The 19,995-nt window shown below is 40.5% G+C and overlaps 2 protein-coding genes across 3 annotated transcripts in view; one reads left to right on the top strand and one right to left on the bottom strand.

The window, feature by feature from the left end:
- The window catches only part of ASAP2 (ArfGAP with SH3 domain, ankyrin repeat and PH domain 2), a 505,514-nt gene that overhangs the window by 199,652 nt on the left and 285,867 nt on the right, over nt 1–19,995 (bottom strand). The gene's annotated exons all lie outside the window — the stretch shown is intronic.
- The window catches only part of MBOAT2 (membrane bound glycerophospholipid O-acyltransferase 2), a 73,134-nt gene that overhangs the window by 42,077 nt on the left and 11,062 nt on the right, over nt 1–19,995 (top strand). For both annotated transcript variants that reach the window (XM_080999179.1, XM_080999180.1), the window contains exons 5-9: nt 709–764; nt 2,085–2,139; nt 2,921–3,104; nt 14,601–14,793; nt 18,965–19,068. In XM_080999179.1, the coding sequence (XP_080855305.1) occupies nt 709–764; nt 2,085–2,139; nt 2,921–3,104; nt 14,601–14,793; nt 18,965–19,068 (592 nt within the window). The remainder of the gene's footprint in view (nt 1–708; nt 765–2,084; nt 2,140–2,920; nt 3,105–14,600; nt 14,794–18,964; nt 19,069–19,995) is intronic.

The raw sequence follows: 19,995 nt of genomic DNA, 5'->3' as shown, positions 1-19,995 counted from the left end.
GGCATAAATAAATGCATAAACATGAATGCCAAGGAATGGCTCAGACACCCTGAAAACAAGCATTCAACAGCATCAGGTTTGACTGCTCCATCCTCTTCTTCACACTCTTCTGATGAAGGAATTCTGCCGCTGGTTTGTGGGAAACCATGTTGTTGTTTTTTCCCCAATCACAAGGCTTGTCCACAAATCAAGGTTGGAAATAAATGGCAACCCTGATCAAGCTGTTATCTTGTTATGCTAGCTCAAATGAAATGGTCATTTGTTTTCTTACACTTGTCATCCCACCCTTCCTCCAAGGTCTCCCTTCTTTTAACCTGTGTATATATCTGGCAAAAAGAGGAAACCCAATAGGTTTCCTTTGGGGAAGCATTCCACAGTTGCATAACCACCACGGAAAGGTCATGCTTAGTTGCTGAATAGCCCAGAATAGCTTCAAAATCAAAGCCTCTTGACAATGATCTGAATTCCTGGGTATCAAACAATATAGTTGGTTGGTTTAGTATTGATGCTAATGCCACTGGTTTCTCTTCCACACAGGCTTACCTAAGACCTACCCATAAAAAGACTTCTAGTGGCATGTTTTAAAAACAAATTAATGGCACGTTCAGTTCTATCTTTCTGTTGGAAAGCAATACTTTTATGGGTGAGATTTGCATGTTCTGTTTCTGAAGTCTTTTATTTTTTCATTTCCCTCTCACTTTGTCACAGCCCAATGATGATAATTACACAGAAAATCACAAGCTTGGCGTATGAAATTCATGATGGTAAGACTTTGGGGGGGCTGGGGGCAGGACAGTGAGCTAAATCCTCTCTTGTTAATGCCTTCTCCTGCGGTGTGGAACATAAGCCATGTGGCCATTTTTATTTTCACGTGTCTTTAACAGGAATTGGAGATGCATAATTGTACCAATATGTTTAACTGTTAATGAGGGGAATGCTATGTGACAGTAAACAACAACAACAAAATACGACAGCCAGAACTATGTAAAAATTCTCAAGGAAGCTTCTTTGCTCATGCTGAACATGGAGCAGGTCATGCAAGGATATCCTTTATTCTCTATTCTGGCAGTTCTTTACAATAGGTGAAGGAGTTGTGCTTATTGCCAAATTAACAAAACAGATAACTGGTGACTGTAAGGGCTGAATACTATACCACTACTTAGCTGTTCTGTGCCTTGTTCAACTGTTCTTGGTTTTTGTATGCAATATGTATCTAGCAATATTGTGGTATGTAAAGTTATGAAGACAGATAATAAAAGAGTTCAGATATACTAAACTATAGCTGTCGTGACTGATCAGTTTAGATAGCCACTCTTATAAGGAGGAGGATGTTTTGGGACTAAGCACCGTATTTTTCGCTCTATAAGACGCACCAGACCACAAGACGCACCTAGTTTTTGGAGGAGGAAAACAAGAAAAAAAATATTCTGAATCTCAGAAGCCAGAACAGCAAGAGGGATTGCTACGCAGTGAAAGCAGCAATCCCTCTTGCTGTTCTGGCTTCTGTGATAGCTGTGCAGCCTACATTCGCTCCATAAGACGCACACACATTTCCCCTTTTTAGGAGGGAAAAGGTGAGTCTTATAGAGCAAAAAATACGGTAAGTTACCCAGTTCACCTGAAAAAAAAAATAGGGACATAATGCTAAATCAAGGTTTAGTGTTAGAAAAATCTCGACAGTCGTTGGGCTTTTATGTTCCCCTCTTCAATGAGGAGAACAGAACCTTCCATGGTGGATAAGCTGCAATTTTATCGTGCCCCCAAACCCTACATTAATCTTAACTAAGGTTACTTGAAGCAAGCCTGCTTTTTAAACCATGGTTTGCAGTTGGTTGGTTTCCACTGACCATAGTTAACATTCACTGTAGCTTGTCCAGATTTGAACAATACACCAAGCTGCAGTTTATCTACAAGGGAAATGTAAGCTACTGAGCTCCTTCTTTATGGCTGCACTGAGGTGCGTTGGGGAGTCCGATGGCCCAAGGTTTACCGCAACCCATTCTTGTGACGCCAAGTTATGGTTTGGCATCAGTGTTGGACCCAGCCCAATACGTTACACTCCCATTTCTTTCCTCAACCCACAGGAATGTTTCGAAAGGAGGAAGAACTGACACAATCACAGCGATGCTTAGCTGTGAGGTAAGTTTTCTCTGCTTCAGTGTAAGCTGCCACCTGGCCCCTCAGACCTGCAATTGGCCATTCTGCAGAAAACAGGAAGCTAAGGAGACCCCTTAAAACTCTGGGTTGCATTCTGCTCATTTGTGTAAAGTACAAATGAAGCCATTTTGAGTTTTTCACCCCCAAAAAGTAGGAAAGAATAATATGCTTTGAATTAATAACTTTGGATATATTATGCTATAGAGACTAATGCAGCTCACTTTACATTTGATATGAGTCAATTCCTCCCAGACCCTTTATTTATATAGACAAGTTTCTAATAGAGTGTTGACTCACCCCTTGGATTTCCCCTTCATTCCAGAAATCAAACCCTGTTAAATAATGCCTGTTAAGAGAAATCAATAAAGTTTGGCTTCAGGATTAAGGGGATTAAGGATTAAGGCTGCACTGGCTCCCGGTGGAGTACAGGATCAGGTTTAAGGTGCTGGTTTTAACCTTCAAAGCCCTGTATGGCCTAGGACCCTCGTACCTACGGGACCGCCTCCTTTGGTATGCCCCACAGAGAAACTTACGGTATGCAATCAACAACACTCGGAAGATCCCAGGGAAATTAGACTGACCTCAACCAGAGCCAGGGCCTTTTCGGTCGTGGCCCCAGCCTGGTGAACGCTATCCCACAAGAGTCTAGGGCCCTGTAAATAGAAGTAATTGCAACTAGAATACAATCAGTGTGTGGTTTTAGTGTTCTTCTCTTAGAAAATGTCAATGAAAACCTCACCAGATGCTTGTCTTTGAATTACAGGCGCATGCCAAGTCTGCTGGAGTATTTAAGTTACAACTGTAATTTCATGGGTATCCTGGCAGGCCCATTATGCTCTTATAAAGACTATATTACTTTCATTGAAGGCAGATCATACCAACTGACACAGTCTGAAGCAAATGGGAAAGAAGAGATAAAATATGAACAAACAGATCCCTCTCCAAATGTAAGATCTACGGCTTTTTTTTGCTGTGCTGCTGTTCTTCTAGTGCATGAGAAGCTTTGTTGGCATTACGTGTTCTTTGCAGGCGCAACTCTCTCAAGCTGTATCTTGAACATGAGTGGTGATCATTCACGAATGGCACAGTTCTGCCTTCAGAAAGAAAATATTACCTATGTCTAAAAAGGTAGATACTCTCCATAGATAATCATTAATGGACCTTGTGGGCCAACGTATAGTAGCCTCGGAAGCAGTTACATAATTCAAAATGCACTTTTAATGTAATTTCCCTGCTGCTTCTAGTTTTAATGAGTTCTTTTGCAGCAGCAGGCAAGAAGAATGAAGGAAGAAACTATGTACAGCAGTACCTCGGTTTTCAAACACCTCCGTTGACTAACATTTCGGTTTTCGAACGCCGTAAATGCTTCGGTTTTCGAACGCACCTTGGAAGTTGAACATGAAATGCAGCTTTCGTATTGAGTTTTCCGTTTTGAGGCTTCTGTTTTCGAACGTTTCGGAGCTCAAATGGTCTTCCAGAATTGATTACGTTCCGAAACTGAGGTACCACTGTACTTTTTGTTAGATCTTATAATCTGAAGCAATACAGGGTGGTATTCCAACTAGATTTATCCCAGGGGACATCCTTTGAAGTTAATGAATCTTAAGTTAGGGCCATTGAAATGAATGAATCTACTCTGAGTAAAACTTGGCTGAATAGCTCCCTGTATTATTTTGGATTCTAAGGTCTAACAAGTTTGTTTCATTTGTTGCACTAGCAGAATTTGTCATGCTGGCTCCTGCCAGCACAACTGTTTAGTTGAATCGGGCCCCATATCTGCTTAGATGCAGTCTTTGACTTTATCATCTGCTGCTGTTTCCACTACCATCCCCAAAGCTGGTGTAAATATTGGTGATGGGAGAAGTTGCAGAGGAAATGACTGATGCCAAGCATTGTGAACCAGGGTTAAATGTGAGTTTGGGTGGCTCAACTCATAGTGGCTAAGGGACTACTGAACTTCAGGAGTTCATTGCCAACCTCCTCCACCTCCCTGGCCTAGAAATGAGAAAATCTTCTCTGTTCCTAACATAGAACCATGTGGTTGACAAAGAGATGGCCCTTTGCATTTTTACTGTATAAACTTGCTAGAAAACTCCCAAGTGTTGGTCAAGCGCAGGGTCTATAATTGAGCCTTTATAAAGAACTCTTACCTTCAAAATCTCGGCCGATCACACAGTACAGGTAAGTTATCTTTAGCTGTATTGCTCACATGCTTGACATTTTTAGTTACTTACGCTGCACTAGCTTTCTGACATTACTTTTAAGGGAACCTGTGTTTGCTCTTGATATTTTACACTTCCCAACTGGCGTTAAAAGAGAAATCTGGCTGCATTTTATAACGCCAGTGAGTATTGTGTGCTTCTTGGGAAATAACGTGGATCGTACAACTCTTTGCCCCCTGCTGCGTTTGCTGTATCAGGTTGCTAGCTCAACTTGCTTACTTACATAAAAGAGTTGCACTTCAGTTTGCCATCCTGCTGAAATGCTTATCTAAGTGGGGGATTTTGGCTGAATTTTCATACTGATTTTTTCTTTTATTTTTAAGAATAACCATGCATCGTTAGATTAAGTTTAGCTTTCTTGGGTAATGAGGATCAGCAAATGGGAAGCTCTAGATGAAAGAACTCTCTTTCCCCTAATCTAATAAGCTTCCTTTCTCGTTTGAGTTTTATTTCTGTAGCATAAAATTAACAACAGTCCCTTCTCCTTCTGCTAACTTCGTTAGGCGCATGATATGAGCTTAATGTAAGTTTCTACTGTGCTAATTGCATGTTAACTGAATATAGTCAACATTCTCAAGTGATTTACCTCATATCTCCCTCCTATTGTGCCTTTTTACAAGCTATCATTTGTTGGTGCTCAAACTGGTGTCAACTGTCTGAAATTAATGTCTATCTTCGTAAGTTTCTTTTTCTTATAGCTATTAGCTACCCTTAAACTCCCATGTTCTTGTGGAACACATCCCCTTTGCTTATGGCTTCTTAGTAATATTTTTAGCTATTTAACCCCTTGTTAATTGCCTCAGTGTGTGTGTAACTCTTTGTGCAGCGGTCCCAAATGCCACAAGCTTTGCTGAACTAATTATATTTTGTGAAGCTGCCAAGCAAGCATCAAAATGAGCTCCACTCCAAACAGGTGCCTTAAAATAAAGTTTTAACCACCTAGGACCCGCTTAAACATCCACTGAGATTAGTTGCTGTCTTTCCCAGTGGGACATTGAATCTTAGGCATCAGATACAGAGTTAACACATAAAGTAATAATTTCTAAAATGCTTTCAAGCGCTCAGAATGTTTCATAATTTTGTGGGTGCCCATTTATGTGGAGTTAGTGTAGCAAAGTGGAGAGTGGTATGGTATAATATAATTGGATTTTTAAAATTTTATTTCATGTTTAGCCCATGGATATATTTCATGAATACATATTCTGTGGAGGGCAGTATACATGTTTTCCATCTAGAAACCGACCAGATCCAAACCTGATTAGCTTCGGCAGGGTTGTTGTATCCTGTCCCTTCAGGCCATGGTTGTGAGTTATGACTCAGGAAATCACAGCTTTAAATCTCAGTCATGAATTAATGGAGTGCCCTTTGGCAAGCCATTGGCTGCATTTTGACATCACGCTAAGCTGTGGTTTAGCTAGATGTGAACATGTCTAGCCCCTCCTAGTTTTGTGTGCTTCTGCTTTTAGTTAATTCCAATTAGTTATGCTATCCAAACTTGACAAACGCTAGTTAATCATGCAAGTTTCAAACAAGTCAACTTTAGACCCTGTTTTCTGAAACAGGTTTGTTTAAGCTATCCATTGTTAAGAGCAGTTCCGCAGCAATCTGTGGCTAAACCAAAATGGTAGCCAAAGCTTCTGAACTCCACCCAGCCTGATGGGAAGATGCTGGACAAATCTGTATCTCTATTATCTATATCTATTTAGAAAATTAAGAACATCTAAAAGCATTTTAAAACAGCCAAATACCCTCACAACTAATGATTTCAAGGTTCTTGGAACAGTATTTTTCAGTCGTCATATGACTGGGTAAATAAGAGGGTTTTTTTAAAATTTCTCCTGGGCATTAATGAGAGAGAATGATGGTGTCTTACCAAGGAAGGCATTCCACAAGCAGGGAACTTGCCAGTGAGAAGGCCCTGTCATGAATCATTGCTAATTGGGCAGTCGTGGATCATTGCTAACTGCCCATCATCAGCCCTGAGATGATTGCTATCATATCTTTCTTCTGAGCATTTATAGGACACCCTATAACAAGTTTTAGGGTGGCTTACAGCAAAGTTTAAACAAATTAAACAGTCAGTGAAACAGTAACACAATGGAAAATATAAGCAATAAAGCTAGTATTGCTTTCAGGGTCATTATACTCTTACTGAAATGACATTGTGTGAAGAACTTGAGTATTCATCATCAGCATCATCAGCTTTGTATTGGAGGCTGAAATGGTGACTTGCCCAATGGGCCCCTGATAAGCTGAGCAAGTAGCCGAAACGAAACCAATATCCAATCCCAGCACTCTGTGCTTCTTCACCACACCGACACAATTACCGTATTTTTTGCACCATAACACTCACTTTTTTCCTCCTAGAAAGTAAGGGGAAATGTCTGTGCATGTTATGGAGGGAATGCCTACGGGTTGCGGGGGGGATGTGCTGCAGTCGTGAGCAGAGGATCCGTGGTTCCCCTTCCTTCCCTCCTCCGTGGCTCGCTTTGAAACAGCAAAGCGGGAGAAGAGCCGCTGAGTGGGGAGGAGAGAGGGACAGAGAGCCTGCTTCTTTAAAGGAGCAAAGCGGGAGAGGAGAGGAGCCGCTTACACGAATGTAAGCGGCTCCTGTCCGGTTGGTTCCTTTAAAGCAAGCAGGCTCTCTGTCCCTCTCTCCTCCCCACTCAGCTCGCTAAATAGCAGCAAAGTTTTTCAGCTCGCTAAGCTGGGGATGAGCGGGGAGGAGGGAGAAAAGCAGAGCCTGCTTGCTTTAAAGGAGCAAAGTGGGAGAGGAGAGGAGCCTTCTGCCCTTGTACCCCTCTTCTTCATTATTAGCAGCATCCTTCTCCACCCACCCCACGCGTGCTCCTTGTCCCTTGAGTGCTTTTCCTTCCCTCCCCACTTAAAACATGGTTACAAAGCACAGATCCACATGGATCCTCAGGATTTTTGCACTGGGTCACCCCAAATTCACCATCAGATCACATAGCATGTCCATGGCTACATCTTGCACCAAAAAAATCAAGCACCCACTGTTGCCTGGGGCTGCAGTGGTGCAAAAACATGGTTAGAAAGCATGGATCCACATGGATCCTCAGGATTTTTGCATTGGGCTACTCCAAACTCACTGTCAGATCACATGTCTGTGGCTACAGCATGAACCACAAAAATCATACATCCACTGTTTCGTTTAGAATATTTTTTTTCTTGTTTTCCTCCTCTAAAAACCATGTGCGTGTTATGGTCGAGTGCGTGTTATAGAGCGAAAAATACGGTAAGTGTTTTGACTTAACAAAAAAGAGAGACCAGCATTTTATAGATAAAAACAGTAAACGAAGGAAGGTCAGTTGCTCATGTTCAAACGTGGTGAATATGTAACTGGAATGGATCTTTGACAATCACAAAAACTTAACATACAAAATGGCCCAGTGCAAACTTATGTAACATACAATAAGGCAGAAAACAAATAGTCTTATACATATGCAATAATTACCCATTTGCAGGACATTGCAGAATCACCAGACATTCTTGTAATGAATATAATTGATGGATAGCCAGGAAAGAGCTGTTTTGATTAATTGTTCCTAGTGAGCAGGGCCAGCCCACACATGAGGCAAGGGGAGGCGAGTGCCTCAGGCGGCAGGATCCACAGGGGCTGCAGATCCCGATGTTGATCTTTATTTCTCTCTTGTTCCTGATGTAGATCTTCACTCGCCCCTTCTTGCATGGTGGGGTGAGGGGGACACTATTTTGGGGTCTGCCTCAGGTGCTAAAATGTTTTGGGCTGGTCCTGATACTGAGTCTATAGTGCCCCTCCTACCTGTAACATAGTTTTTATTCCTTTTCCTCTTTAAACTGTTTAACATGGTTGCGTTGAGATACATCTTTGTTTACGTTAGGGCATATGACATGCAACAATTAAATAAATCTAAAACAACAATGAACAATCAGATAAACGTTTCTAGCATATAGTAATTTTAATGGGATTGCTTTATTGTGTATTTAATTATGGATGTTTACATATATTAATGTCGGTGCAACTAGTTTTATTCTTTCTAAATTTGCATAGAAGCTTATTTCGATCGATATATATATATATATATATATATATATTCTATTTTAGAAAGTTTCCACTCTAAAAGGTACTGAATGAACCACCCATGTATTTTGAAAACATTGATAATTCGTATTTCATTTGCAAAAGAGTGTCACTTTGCTCACCCAATGAAATCTCTTTTAGAACATTTTTTATTGCCTATAGAAAACTCAAACAAACTGATGAGTTAAAAACATCTCTTAAAATCACTTTTGAATATCACTAATGCAAATTTTGAAACGTGCAAAAAAACTTTCTCATTTTAAGGCTTGACTTTAAGATAAAAAATATATATGTGAAAAATGATAAATATGTCAGAGTTGGCCCCCACTCTAAAATGGGTTAAATGAACAAAAAGCCATATTGAATAAAAACCTACTCCAATTTTCAGATGATTTCATATGAGCTCAAAATTGTGTAACACATGAATTAAGGAACAAGTGCTGTTAAAGAAACGAGGACAAATCTAAGTAATAATTTAGCTCTCTGAGGCATTGTACCTAAGTTTACTTTCATCAGCAAGTGTATGATTCCAGTTCTAGGAATTTTTCTATATGTAGTTTAAAAATCTGTTGATAGATTTGGCATTTATTTTCTAATTTTGATAAATAGTAATAGCTCAGATTGTTACGATTAGTTAAGACTGGCTATTCTGAGAAAACAGCATTAAGGATTTCTGTACGTACCAAAATATATTGACTTATTTGAGGTCTCCTTTTGGCTAAACATCTTTCAGATCTTAAGATCTAAAGTATAATCTTTCTCTCTCTCTGTCGCTCTCGCTCCTCCCCCCACATGTGTGTGTAAATTCTGTTTCAAATAGATATAAAATTCTGATAGTTAGACTCTTGTATTTCACATGACCTTAAAGTGTCAGATATGAAAATTAAAAGTCATAATGGATTGACATTTTGGAGGGAGCACAAGTCTTGTGACTTGAGTGACTGAATTTTCTTTTGGATGGTTTCCTGGCCATGTTATTTCTTGTCACTGTTGTTTACTTCTTAGATCCATTACAGCAATGTAATATTTTGCTGTAGGCTCTTCCTTGCTTTCCCTGAAGGAGGAAGTTATTTATTTACAGGCTCATAGCATGCATAAAGATTTTGGGATCGGGATAACACAGATTGAAAACAATTTGGAAAAACTTCATTTATCATGACTGGGGAAAAACAGCTTCTGTATCCATTGTCTTCATCCCTAAAATACTGTTCTTATTCATAACACTATCCTTGAAAATAGAAAGCTCTAAACTCATTGAAATACAGAAAAGGATCATGAAATTCATAAGCTCCAAATAAACCTAGTAGAGCATCTAATGAAAATCTATATCACAGGATAAACAGTGGAAGACTGGGATTACCCAATAAAATAAGATACAATCAAGCTTCAGAACTGTGATAGATTCTGGAGTGGTTTGAAGATCATGATAATACACTATGAAAGATTGAACAGGAATTTCATAAGAAACAACTGTGGGAACTACTTTGGTTTAAACCAAAGAATATACATGATTGCACTTTTGCCTTGTTTGCAGAAGTTAACTCCAAGTTAACGGAAGTTACCCTTGTTATTAAAAAGTGAATGTAGCAAACTAACATAATAGACTGTTGATCTCTCTGTCTGGAAAAAGCTATAGACAGAATTCAACGTAGCGCTAAGTGAGTTATGCACAATGGGAATGAGGTCCACTCATGCAGTAGGACTTCCCTCCTCTCCCCAACTCAGACATGTTCTGCACCATTTTTGAGAAGTCCTTATTACAAACTGATATAAAAGAAAGCAATTTTAAAAATTCACTTAATTCTCTCCCAGATGCAAGCACTATATAAGAGAAAATGGGAACGGAACATAATGAAATCCAACACTACAGTGTCAGAAGTAGTATGGGATTGGGTGTTTAAAAAAACACCCCAATAACATTATTGCGTGTTAATCTGAAATGAAATTTATTTAAGGCAACACTTCAATGTTATTTGCCTACTTATGGGCTGAGTAAAATACACAGGCAAATACTCCTCCTCCTACTACTACTGGAGATGTAAAAGCTAAGGCAGATTCTGTGCATATTTTCTGAATCTGCATAAAACCCTTTATTGCGTTTTGCATATAATACAGGAAATGACAGAAATCCAAAAACAATTCTTCTTGCTCTGATCTGAAGTTATTAATGCTGATCTCCAATTGGTAGCAAGTAGCAACCCTGTTTAGCTCAGCAATGGAGAAATAAAGATGCTCCAAAAATCATAGGAAAACGTGGGAGAATGTTGCGATGATAAAGCTAACATACAGCAGGAATGCTATGAATTATAATTATCAAAACAAACCTTGTTCATTCAGCTTTGGGGATGGAAGTACCTCCTTACAACTCATTTACACTAATTTAACAATTTATCATCATGTCAATTTCTGACCTTTCCCCTCATCCCTCTGCTACTTTTATTTTATTACATTCTTCTTCTTTTACTTAATATTAGTGGTTTGCAATATTTAAAATTTCTTTTCTCTTTCCTGGTTTTCAAATGAAAGTCACTTGATAAATTAACAGTGGATTGCTGAAAACTCCTTAACCTTCCAGAATTAAAACTTTATAGCTGATCAGAGAAAAGAACCTTGAGAAACAGATATTTGGTAACTCCATAAATGACAAAATTCATGCAGTTTGAAAGCTGCAATCCTATACTCACTTACCTGAGCGCAGGGCTGGCCTACTCATGAGGCAAGGTGGGGCGATCACTTCAAGCAGCAGGATCCTCTGGGTCAGCAAATCCCAATGTCCATCTTTCTCTCCCCCCCCCCTTTGTTACTCAGGTAGATCTTCCCTCACCCCTTCTTCTCTGGTGGGGAGGGGGACGCTGTTTTGAGGCCCCATCTGTTGCCACATGTCTTCAGCCAGTTGCCTGAGAGTCAGTCCAATTGAACTCAGCGTGGCTTACTTCTCAGTACTCATAATGTACAGTTGCAGTGCACATAAACTAACAGGAAGTCATTTCAAGTACATACCCCTCTTTTACCAGCACAGCTCTGCATTTTTATACATAGCACTAATGCTTTAGAAGCTCTACTTCTTTTAAACTGACTCTTGCACTTCAGTAGCATGCCTCTACAGACCTGTTCACAGCAGGTTTTATTCTTAGAACAGTGTAATTTTCACTTTTCTTTCTTTTTTTAAAAATGATATTTATTAAGCATTTTAAAGTTACAAAAGAAACAAAGAAGGAAAAAAAACAAAGGAAAAGCAAACAGCAGTCAAACCATACAAATCAATAAAAATAAAAAAACAAAGACAAAACACATCAAAATCCAAAAAACAAAAGTAAACCACAAACAATTAAAAACAGATCCAATATTCCCAAATCCTTAACTGTCATTGCCTTATTTCATCGACCTCCTCAAACCTCCCTTTTTTGTATTCCAGTTATTAATTATAACAGCAAATCCTTCCCATTTTTCATAATATTCTGTCATTAAATTACCTTAATCTATTTTAACCTTATCTTACTTTAAAAAACCCTAAAACTTAAAACTTAAATCTTATTTATACCAATTTCTCATAACCATAACATATTCTTGCATAGTTCTTTTTAACATTTCTGCTAAAGCCAAATACTTTCGTTCCAACATTTTTCTAATACTCATTAATTTTACAAAACAATCCTAAATAGAAAATTTTAAAAAAACTTTCTTCCAATCTTCCTCCAGCGTCTCTTCCTCCTGGTCCCGGGTTTTGTCAGTCCTTTCTGTCTCATCCATTTAGTTCATTAACCTGGTAATCTTATGTCCGAGGCCCTTAAGTCTCTTCCATGTCCCTTCCACAGATCTTCATATTTATACCTGTACTTTACTTTGTCTCCTGGTCCTTTCACTCGTGGAAACTCCAACTTGACAGTATTTTTGTCCCTTCTCGACAGATCAGCCCCTTTTCCATAATCCACACTGAACTCCATGTGGTATTTAAAAGCATGTTTCAAAGTCCCTCCAAAGTTGGGGACCCCCACAACCCCAAACTCCTCACAGCCCATTGCCAGACTTGGAAAGTCAAGACATCCCTGCATAGGGGGTAATTTTCACTTTTCAAGTCTTGGTACGAGATCAGATTAGATGGCATTGAATAGCAAGTTTTGGTTACCCCTTTCTCTCTTTTTACTTGATTCCTAATATACTAATCTTCTTAGATTACATGCAGCTCGACTGTATAGTATACAATTGTTATTGCGTGCTGAATTTTCCTCTTAACACCCCACCCCCCGCTTGATTGTGTGAGAAGGTATTAGTCTCATAAACTTGGAACCCCTTCAGATATTTATTTGCCTATTTACCATGTATTAACAAAAAAACCCCAGACACATTTGTATATGCCTTGGTAGGAAGAGAACTTTTCAAAAATATTGGCACTGTATTTTAAGATACCCTGACACTTGAAAACCAGCTTGCGAGGAAGAACTGAATCTGTTTCATGGGGATGGTATGTACATGTGGGCAATCTAGTCCAATTTTGTCCAGTTCGTGCCCTGAGGCATCATCCTGCTTGGACAAGCCAGCATCTGCCTAACACATGAATGCTCCTTCTGCCAACTCTGTCCTACCATGATGAAAGAGCAGGAACAAATATAGAAAACCTGCTTCTTTAGTTGTAGCGCTGCAACTGTTCTGATTTGCTTGTTTCTGGATATTTATATCCTTCTCTTCTTCTGTGTGGACGCGGGTGGTGCTGTGGTCTAAACCACTGAGCCTAGGGCTTGCTGATTGGAAGGTCGGCAGTTCGAATCCCTGCAACGGGGCGAGCTCCCATTGTTCAGTCCCTGCTGCTGCCAACCTAGTAGCTCGAAAGCATGTCAAAGTGCAAGTAGATAAATAGGTACCACTCCGGCGGGAAGGTAAATGGCGTTTCCATGCGCTGCTCTGGTTTCACCAGAAGCGGTTTAGTCATGCTGGCCACATGACCCTGAAAAACTGTCTGCGGACAAACGTCGGCTCCCTGGCCAGTAAAGCGAGATGAGCGCCGCAACCCCAGAGTCGTTTGCGACTGGACTTAACAGCCAGAGGTCCTTTTCCTTTCTTTACCTTTACCTTTACTTCTTCTGTGCAGAAGGTAACTAGAGCAGCTTGCAAAATGGAAACAACAAACAATAACAACACATGCAATCCAGAGTAAAATATCAGAAATATGGGGAAGGGATGTAGCTCAGTGGTCAAGTGGGTGCTTTTATGAGCAGGAGATCCCAGGTTTGGTCCTTTGCATCTCTCAGGAAGGGGTGGCAGTGCCCTCTGCCTGAAATCTCGGGTAGGTGATACTGTGCTAGATGGAGCAATGGTTTGACTGGGTGTTAACGTGGCTCCTTTTGAGAGCTATGCAGTAGCGCTTAAAAGCACAACTTTTAAAAGGGCCAAAACCCCACTGAATGAGTAAGTGTCACATTTCAATCTCATAACATCACTAAGTTAAAACTGGGCACGTGGGGAGAGCATCCCAGTACACAGACCATCCAATCTCAGTTGCGGATTTGCACTTCTCTGCAAGAAAATTTGTTGCTTCCAGAAATTCTGAAGAGGCTAGTGCCTACGATGGAAGAGATGGTTCACTCCAGTAAGCCTCAAACAGGGGTGCCAACTTGAATAAAATACAGCCCCGCCCTGCATAATCAATCACATCACGTGGCACGCATACACCATTTGAATGGCAACTGGGGCGGGCATCCCCCTCAAATATTTTATTGGGGGACGCAAAGGAACCTCGGCCCCCAGGAGTTGGCTCCTATAGTCTGGAGCATTTAGATGAAAAGCAACCTTACTATGTATATGGTTCAGTCCACAGCTGGTTGATAGCATCTCTAACGAGGAAGTGCTCGCTACCTGTTGGAAGTGTTCTCCCAATGGGTGTTAGAACCCCGCCCCTTTTAAACCCCATTTCATAGTTTAAAGGGATCCCAGTTTCTACTAGGAAATAAGTCAGGCCATGTTTAGACTCTTAATGTTTGTTTTTATTCTTTCGGGCAAGCAGAGACAATACTGTAAGAGTTTTGTCGACCCTTCCCCCTGCCAAAAAGAAAAAGATAAGGCACCTTCTATACTGTAAGATGGCATCGCTTGTAAGTTTCGTTTTTGAAAGATGCTCACAAAGTTTTACATCTTGCATGTTTCAGACAGCTGTGGCGCAGAAACTCATAGTGTGCGGACTCTCCTTGTTGTTTCATATGACTGTTAGCAAAACTTTGCCTGTAGAGTACAACATCGATGAACATTTCCAAGCAACAGCTTCGCTGCCTACAAGGGTTATCTACTTGTACCTGTCTCTTATGGCTGCCAGACCTAAATACTACTTTGCGTGGACGTTGGGTAAGTAGACTTTTTTTTAAAAAAAAGAATGTTCTTGCGCCAAGCTGTGTCATGTTGCATAGTTTGCAGAATATGTTTGAGACACTGCCCTCCTGTGGATGGTGAAAGAACTATGGATTCTTTTGCAAGGCAGTAGGAGGACCTTATTTAACAATATTTCTGTAGTGCTTAGATTGAAATAAATCTGAAACAGGTTTTAAAAAGTAAAAAAAAAAAAAGGCATTCATATATAAAACTGGGCTTTCATAAGAAGCAATAAATGAAATGATTTGCTAGCCATTAGCAATTTATTTCAACTGGATTGCAGCTTTAAGATGTTGCATGTCAGCTATAAAGTTGGGGGGGGTGATGTATGAAACATTATTTTAAAGAGAGAGAGGAGTGTGATTGCTTTGATTCTCTTCATTTATTGTAACATATATTATGAGGCTGTCTTTTGAGAACCAATGATTCTGTTCATTTGTGGTGAAATAGAGACAGCGGTTTCCTCTTCTGCTCCAGAAGTTAAATTATTTAACCCATTCGTTTTAGGATTGCTTTTGCCAAGTGCAGTTCATTGTGAATGATCCCTAGGCTTTGTATGTGTATGTCTGCACCTGCGCCTGCATTTAAGCTTTAAATGCAAGCGTCACAGACTGTGCTTTTTGCATTTCATTACCGCTTACCCCCACTGTTCGCAGTAGCTTCCCCTTATATCCACGTGGGTGTAATCCTGCCAGCTAAAAAAAGCCACTTTATGCATCCAATGAAGTGCACTCTGCTCTCTAGTCCATAAAAGCTTGGGCCATAATAAATGTGTTAAGTCTTTAAGGCGCCATGAGACTCTGTGTTGTGTTTTACTTCACCCAAGCATTTTTCATCATTAGAATAATTTACTTACTTTGGTACCTGCATTTCACAATAAATGGTCATTATCTTTATACAGCTCTTTTAAAAATAGGTGTGTGCGTCTCTCTGTGTGTGTTGAAAGCAGTAATTAAAAGCAGTTGATTTCAAAACAGCAACATTTCCGCCGCCCCCCCCCCCCCGATTAGGTGTACAGTGGTACCTCAGGTTAAGTACTTAATTCATTCCGGAGGTCTGTTCTTAACTTGAAACTGTTCTTAACCTGAAGCACCACTTTAGCTAATGGGGCCTCCTTCTGCTGCCGTGCTGCCGGAGCACGATTTCTGTTCTCATCCTGAAGCAAAGTTCTTAACCCGAGGTACTATTTCTGGGTTAGCGGAGTCTGTAACCTGAAGCGTATGTAACCCAAGGTACCAGTGTACCTTCATATCAGCCAGCAAGGCAAGTTTTATGTTAACTTTGCATTTAGTCATTTAGAATATAGCAATAGATTATCTATAATTCTGACGGAAAAGTTTTATTTATGCCAATGAGGGAGGAAAAGAGAGACTTACTTGCTTTTGATAGTGATGTATATTATGACAAGAGAGCCAGTAGGGGTCAGAAGCATCACAAAGTTTTATAGCTGTGATTGATGGCAAATAGTATTGTTATGGGAACTGTTGTCACTACAGTTGTAGAAAGTATACCACATTTGTGGTGGCAGAAGATGTCAGTGATGGCTGGGAGTTTGTTAAGAGGGAGATAGTAAAAGCACAACTTCAGGCAATACCAATGAGACGGAAACATGGAAGGTGCCTAAAGAAGCCAGGGTGGCTATCTAAAGAACTTTTAACTGAGTTAAGATTAAAAAAGGATGTGTACAAAAAATGGAAAAGGGGGGGAAACCACCAAAGAGGAATTCAAACAAATAGCCAGCACGTGTAGACACAAAGTCAGAAAAGCTAAAGCACAGAATGAACTCAGGCTTGCTAGAGAGGTTAAAAGCAACAAAAAAGGCTTTTATGGGTATGTTCGTAGCAAAAGGAAGAACAAAGAAACAGTGGGGTCACTCAGAGGAGAAGATGGTGAAATGCAAACAGGGGACACAGAAAGGGCTGAACTCCTCAATGCCTTCTTTGCCTCAGTCTTCTCCGATAAAGAAAACAATGCCCGACCTGAAGAATTTGGAGCAAATGATTCAGCAGAGGAAACACAGCCCAGAATAACTAAGGAGATAGTACAAGAATACTTGGCTAGTTTAGATGTATTCAAGTCTCCAGGGCCAGATGAACTGCATCCAAGAGTATTAAAAGAACTGGCAGATGTGATCTCAGAACCACTGGCAGTCATCTTTGAGAATTCCTGGAGAACAGACGAAGTCCCGGCAGACTGGAGGAGGGCAAATGTTGTCCCTATTTTCAAAAAGGGGAAAAGAGAGGACCCAAATAATTACCGCCCAGTCAGTCTGACATCAACACCAGGGAAGATTCTGGAGCAGATCATTAAGCAAACAGTCTGTGAGCACCTAGAAAGGAATGCTGTAATCACCAATAGTCAGCATGGATTTCTGAAAAATAAGTTATGTCAGACTAACCTGATCCCGTTTTTTGACAGAATTACAAGCCTGGTAGATGAAGGGAACGCAGTGGATGTAGCCTACCTTGATTTCAGCAAGGCATTTGACAAGGTGCCCCATGATATTCTTGTAAAGAAGTTGGTAAAATGCGGTCTTGACTATGCTACCACTCAGTGGATTTGTAACTGGCTGACTGACCGAACCCAAAGGGTGCTCATCAATGGTTCCTCTTCATCCTGGAGAAGAGTGACTAGTGGGGTGCCACAGGGTTCTGTCTTGGGCCCTTGGGCTGTCTTATTCAACATCTTTATCAACGACTTGGATGATGGACTCAAGGGCATCCTGATCAAATTTGCAGATGACACCAAACTGGGAGGGGTGGCTAACACCCCAGAGGACAGGATGACACTTCAAAACGACCTTGACAGATTAGAGAACTGGGCCAAAACAAACAAGATGAATTTTAACAGGGAGAAATGTAAAGTATTGCACTTGGGCAAAAAAAATGAGAGGCACAAATACAAGATGGGTGACACCTGGCTTGAGAGCAGTACATGTGAAAAGGATCTAGGAGTCTTGGTTGACCACAAACTTGACATGAGCCAACAGTGTGACGCGGCAGCTAAAAAAGCCAATGCAATTCTGGGCTGCATCAATAGGAGTATAGCATCTAGATCAAGGGAAGTAATAGTGCCACTGTATTCTGCTCTGGTCAGACCTCACCTGGAGTACTGTGTCCAGTTCTGGGCACCACAGTTCAAGAAGGACACTGACAAACTGGAACGTGTCCAGAGGAGGGCAACCAAAATGGTCAAAGGCCTGGAAACGATGCCTTATGAGGAACGGCTAAGGGAGCTGGGCATGTTTAGCCTGGAGAAGAGGAGGTTAAGGGGTGATATGATAGCCATGTTCAAATATATAAAAGGATGTCACATAGAGGAGGGAGAAAGGTTGTTTTCTGCTGCTCCAGAGAAGTGGACACGGAGCAATGAATCCAAACTACAAGAAAGAAGATTCCACCTAAACATTAGGAAGAACTTCCTAACAGTAAGAGCTGTTCAACAGTGGAATTTGCTGCCAAGGAGTGTGGTGGAGTCTCCTTCTTTGGAGGTCTTTAAGCAGAGGCTTGACAACCATATGTCAGGAGTGCTCTGTTGGTGTTTCCTGCTTGGCAGGGGGTTGGACTCGATGGCCCTTGTGGTCTCTTCCAACTCTATGATTCTATGATTCTAAGTGACACATTTTTATTTCCTTTAGGTGTTTGTATTAAGGAATAGTTCATTTTTGTTTGGCTATTAAGCAAAAAGAAATAAGTAAGGTTTTCTCTCATTTCCATTGCATCTGAAGCATATGATTAAGATTTTAGTGTGACTACAAAAGCACAATACACTTATAACATTAAATTATCACCAAAGCCCACATTATACCAAGAAGTCCATACTTTATTAGTTAGGCGTGTGCATGAAATGAGAGCAGTAATGCAGTCTTCTCAGACTGGCAGAGAATTTTTTTTTATTACCTTTTCCCTTCTCATTTGACTGAAACTTCTTTTATTGCAACTTTGAAAAGTGTTTTAGATGTCTTGCATCATCTATCTGGTCAAACCAGCCTTGTCGGGGACTTGGCTTTTCATTGAAAATTGTGACCGGTGTTACGAAAGCTTCTAAGTAGAGATTTCAAACTTAAAACGCGAAAGAAGCCGAAATGTAAATCTCATTTTATATGATTTTTAAGCTTCTTGCAAATTATTCCCTTCTTTCTTTGCAGCAGATGCAATTAATAATGCAGCTGGGTTTGGATTTAGAGGATATGATAAAAATGGACTCTCGCACTGGGATGCAATTTCAAATCTAAGAATTCTTCATATAGAGGTTGGTATATGGATCTTCTGAAAATGTTAATGGAAAATGTTGAAAGTTGGATTTGTATCGGGCCTTTTCTGGTAGAACTTTAGTAATGAGATAAATATAACGTGAGACGGGAATGGAAGAATTCCAGTTGCCACTGGTGCATTAAACTCAATTATGGAGACTAGCATTCAGGTTGCTAACATGAGCAGCTTTGTTACATTCCTCCTGTTGGGTTCCTAGCCATCTTGCTCCCGCTGTCTCCTCCTTATGTTCCATTTCCTCTACTGGAAATGAGGACTTGCATTCTCCCTTTATGAAAAGAGAAGAAGCTGAATTGCCTCCTTTCTTCCCATGTGAAGAAAAGGAGCATTGCTTATGTAGAGGAAGTCTTCCCATCCTACGTAGTAGATGGTGCCGGTCCATTGCTTTGAATGGAGCACATCAAAGAGAAGGAAACAAGTGATGGAACTTCTGCCACCTTTTAGGTGCCTGTGTATAGTGAAAAGTTCAGCCCCGGCCAACATTTCCAGGTTTTCAATTTAGAATCCTCATTACTGCACTTTCAGAATTCTGTTTCTTGAACAGAATTTTGTTGTAGAGGGTCAGGGCTGAAAGAAGAGATTTTTTATTTTATTTTGGGGGCCAGCTGTACACGTTTGTCTCCTCAAATGGCAGGTCCCCAAGCCGCTTTCTTGAGTTAAGCTCTTGGAGGATAACAGTTGCTGCAGTATTCAGCAGTTTCTAACCTCAGGCAAGAGTGACATAAGGAATATCCACTGCTGATCATGCCTAAATTGTGTGGGTGTGGGTGTGACGGGCAGCACTCTTTTAAACTCTTGTTTGCCCAGTGGCACTATAAGAGAGGCATAGCCTAAATATACTTAGACAAACCTTGAGACAAACCCTTCCACATCCTGTGGCACTTGCTATAGGGGTGTCTGTGTTTGT

Source organism: Podarcis pityusensis (assembly GCF_964106645.2).
Source record: "Podarcis pityusensis genome assembly, chromosome: 3".
NCBI lineage: Eukaryota > Metazoa > Chordata > Lepidosauria > Squamata > Lacertidae > Podarcis > Podarcis pityusensis.
Note: the sequence above shows the minus strand (reverse complement) of the source record. Positions and strands in the feature narration are given on the sequence as shown.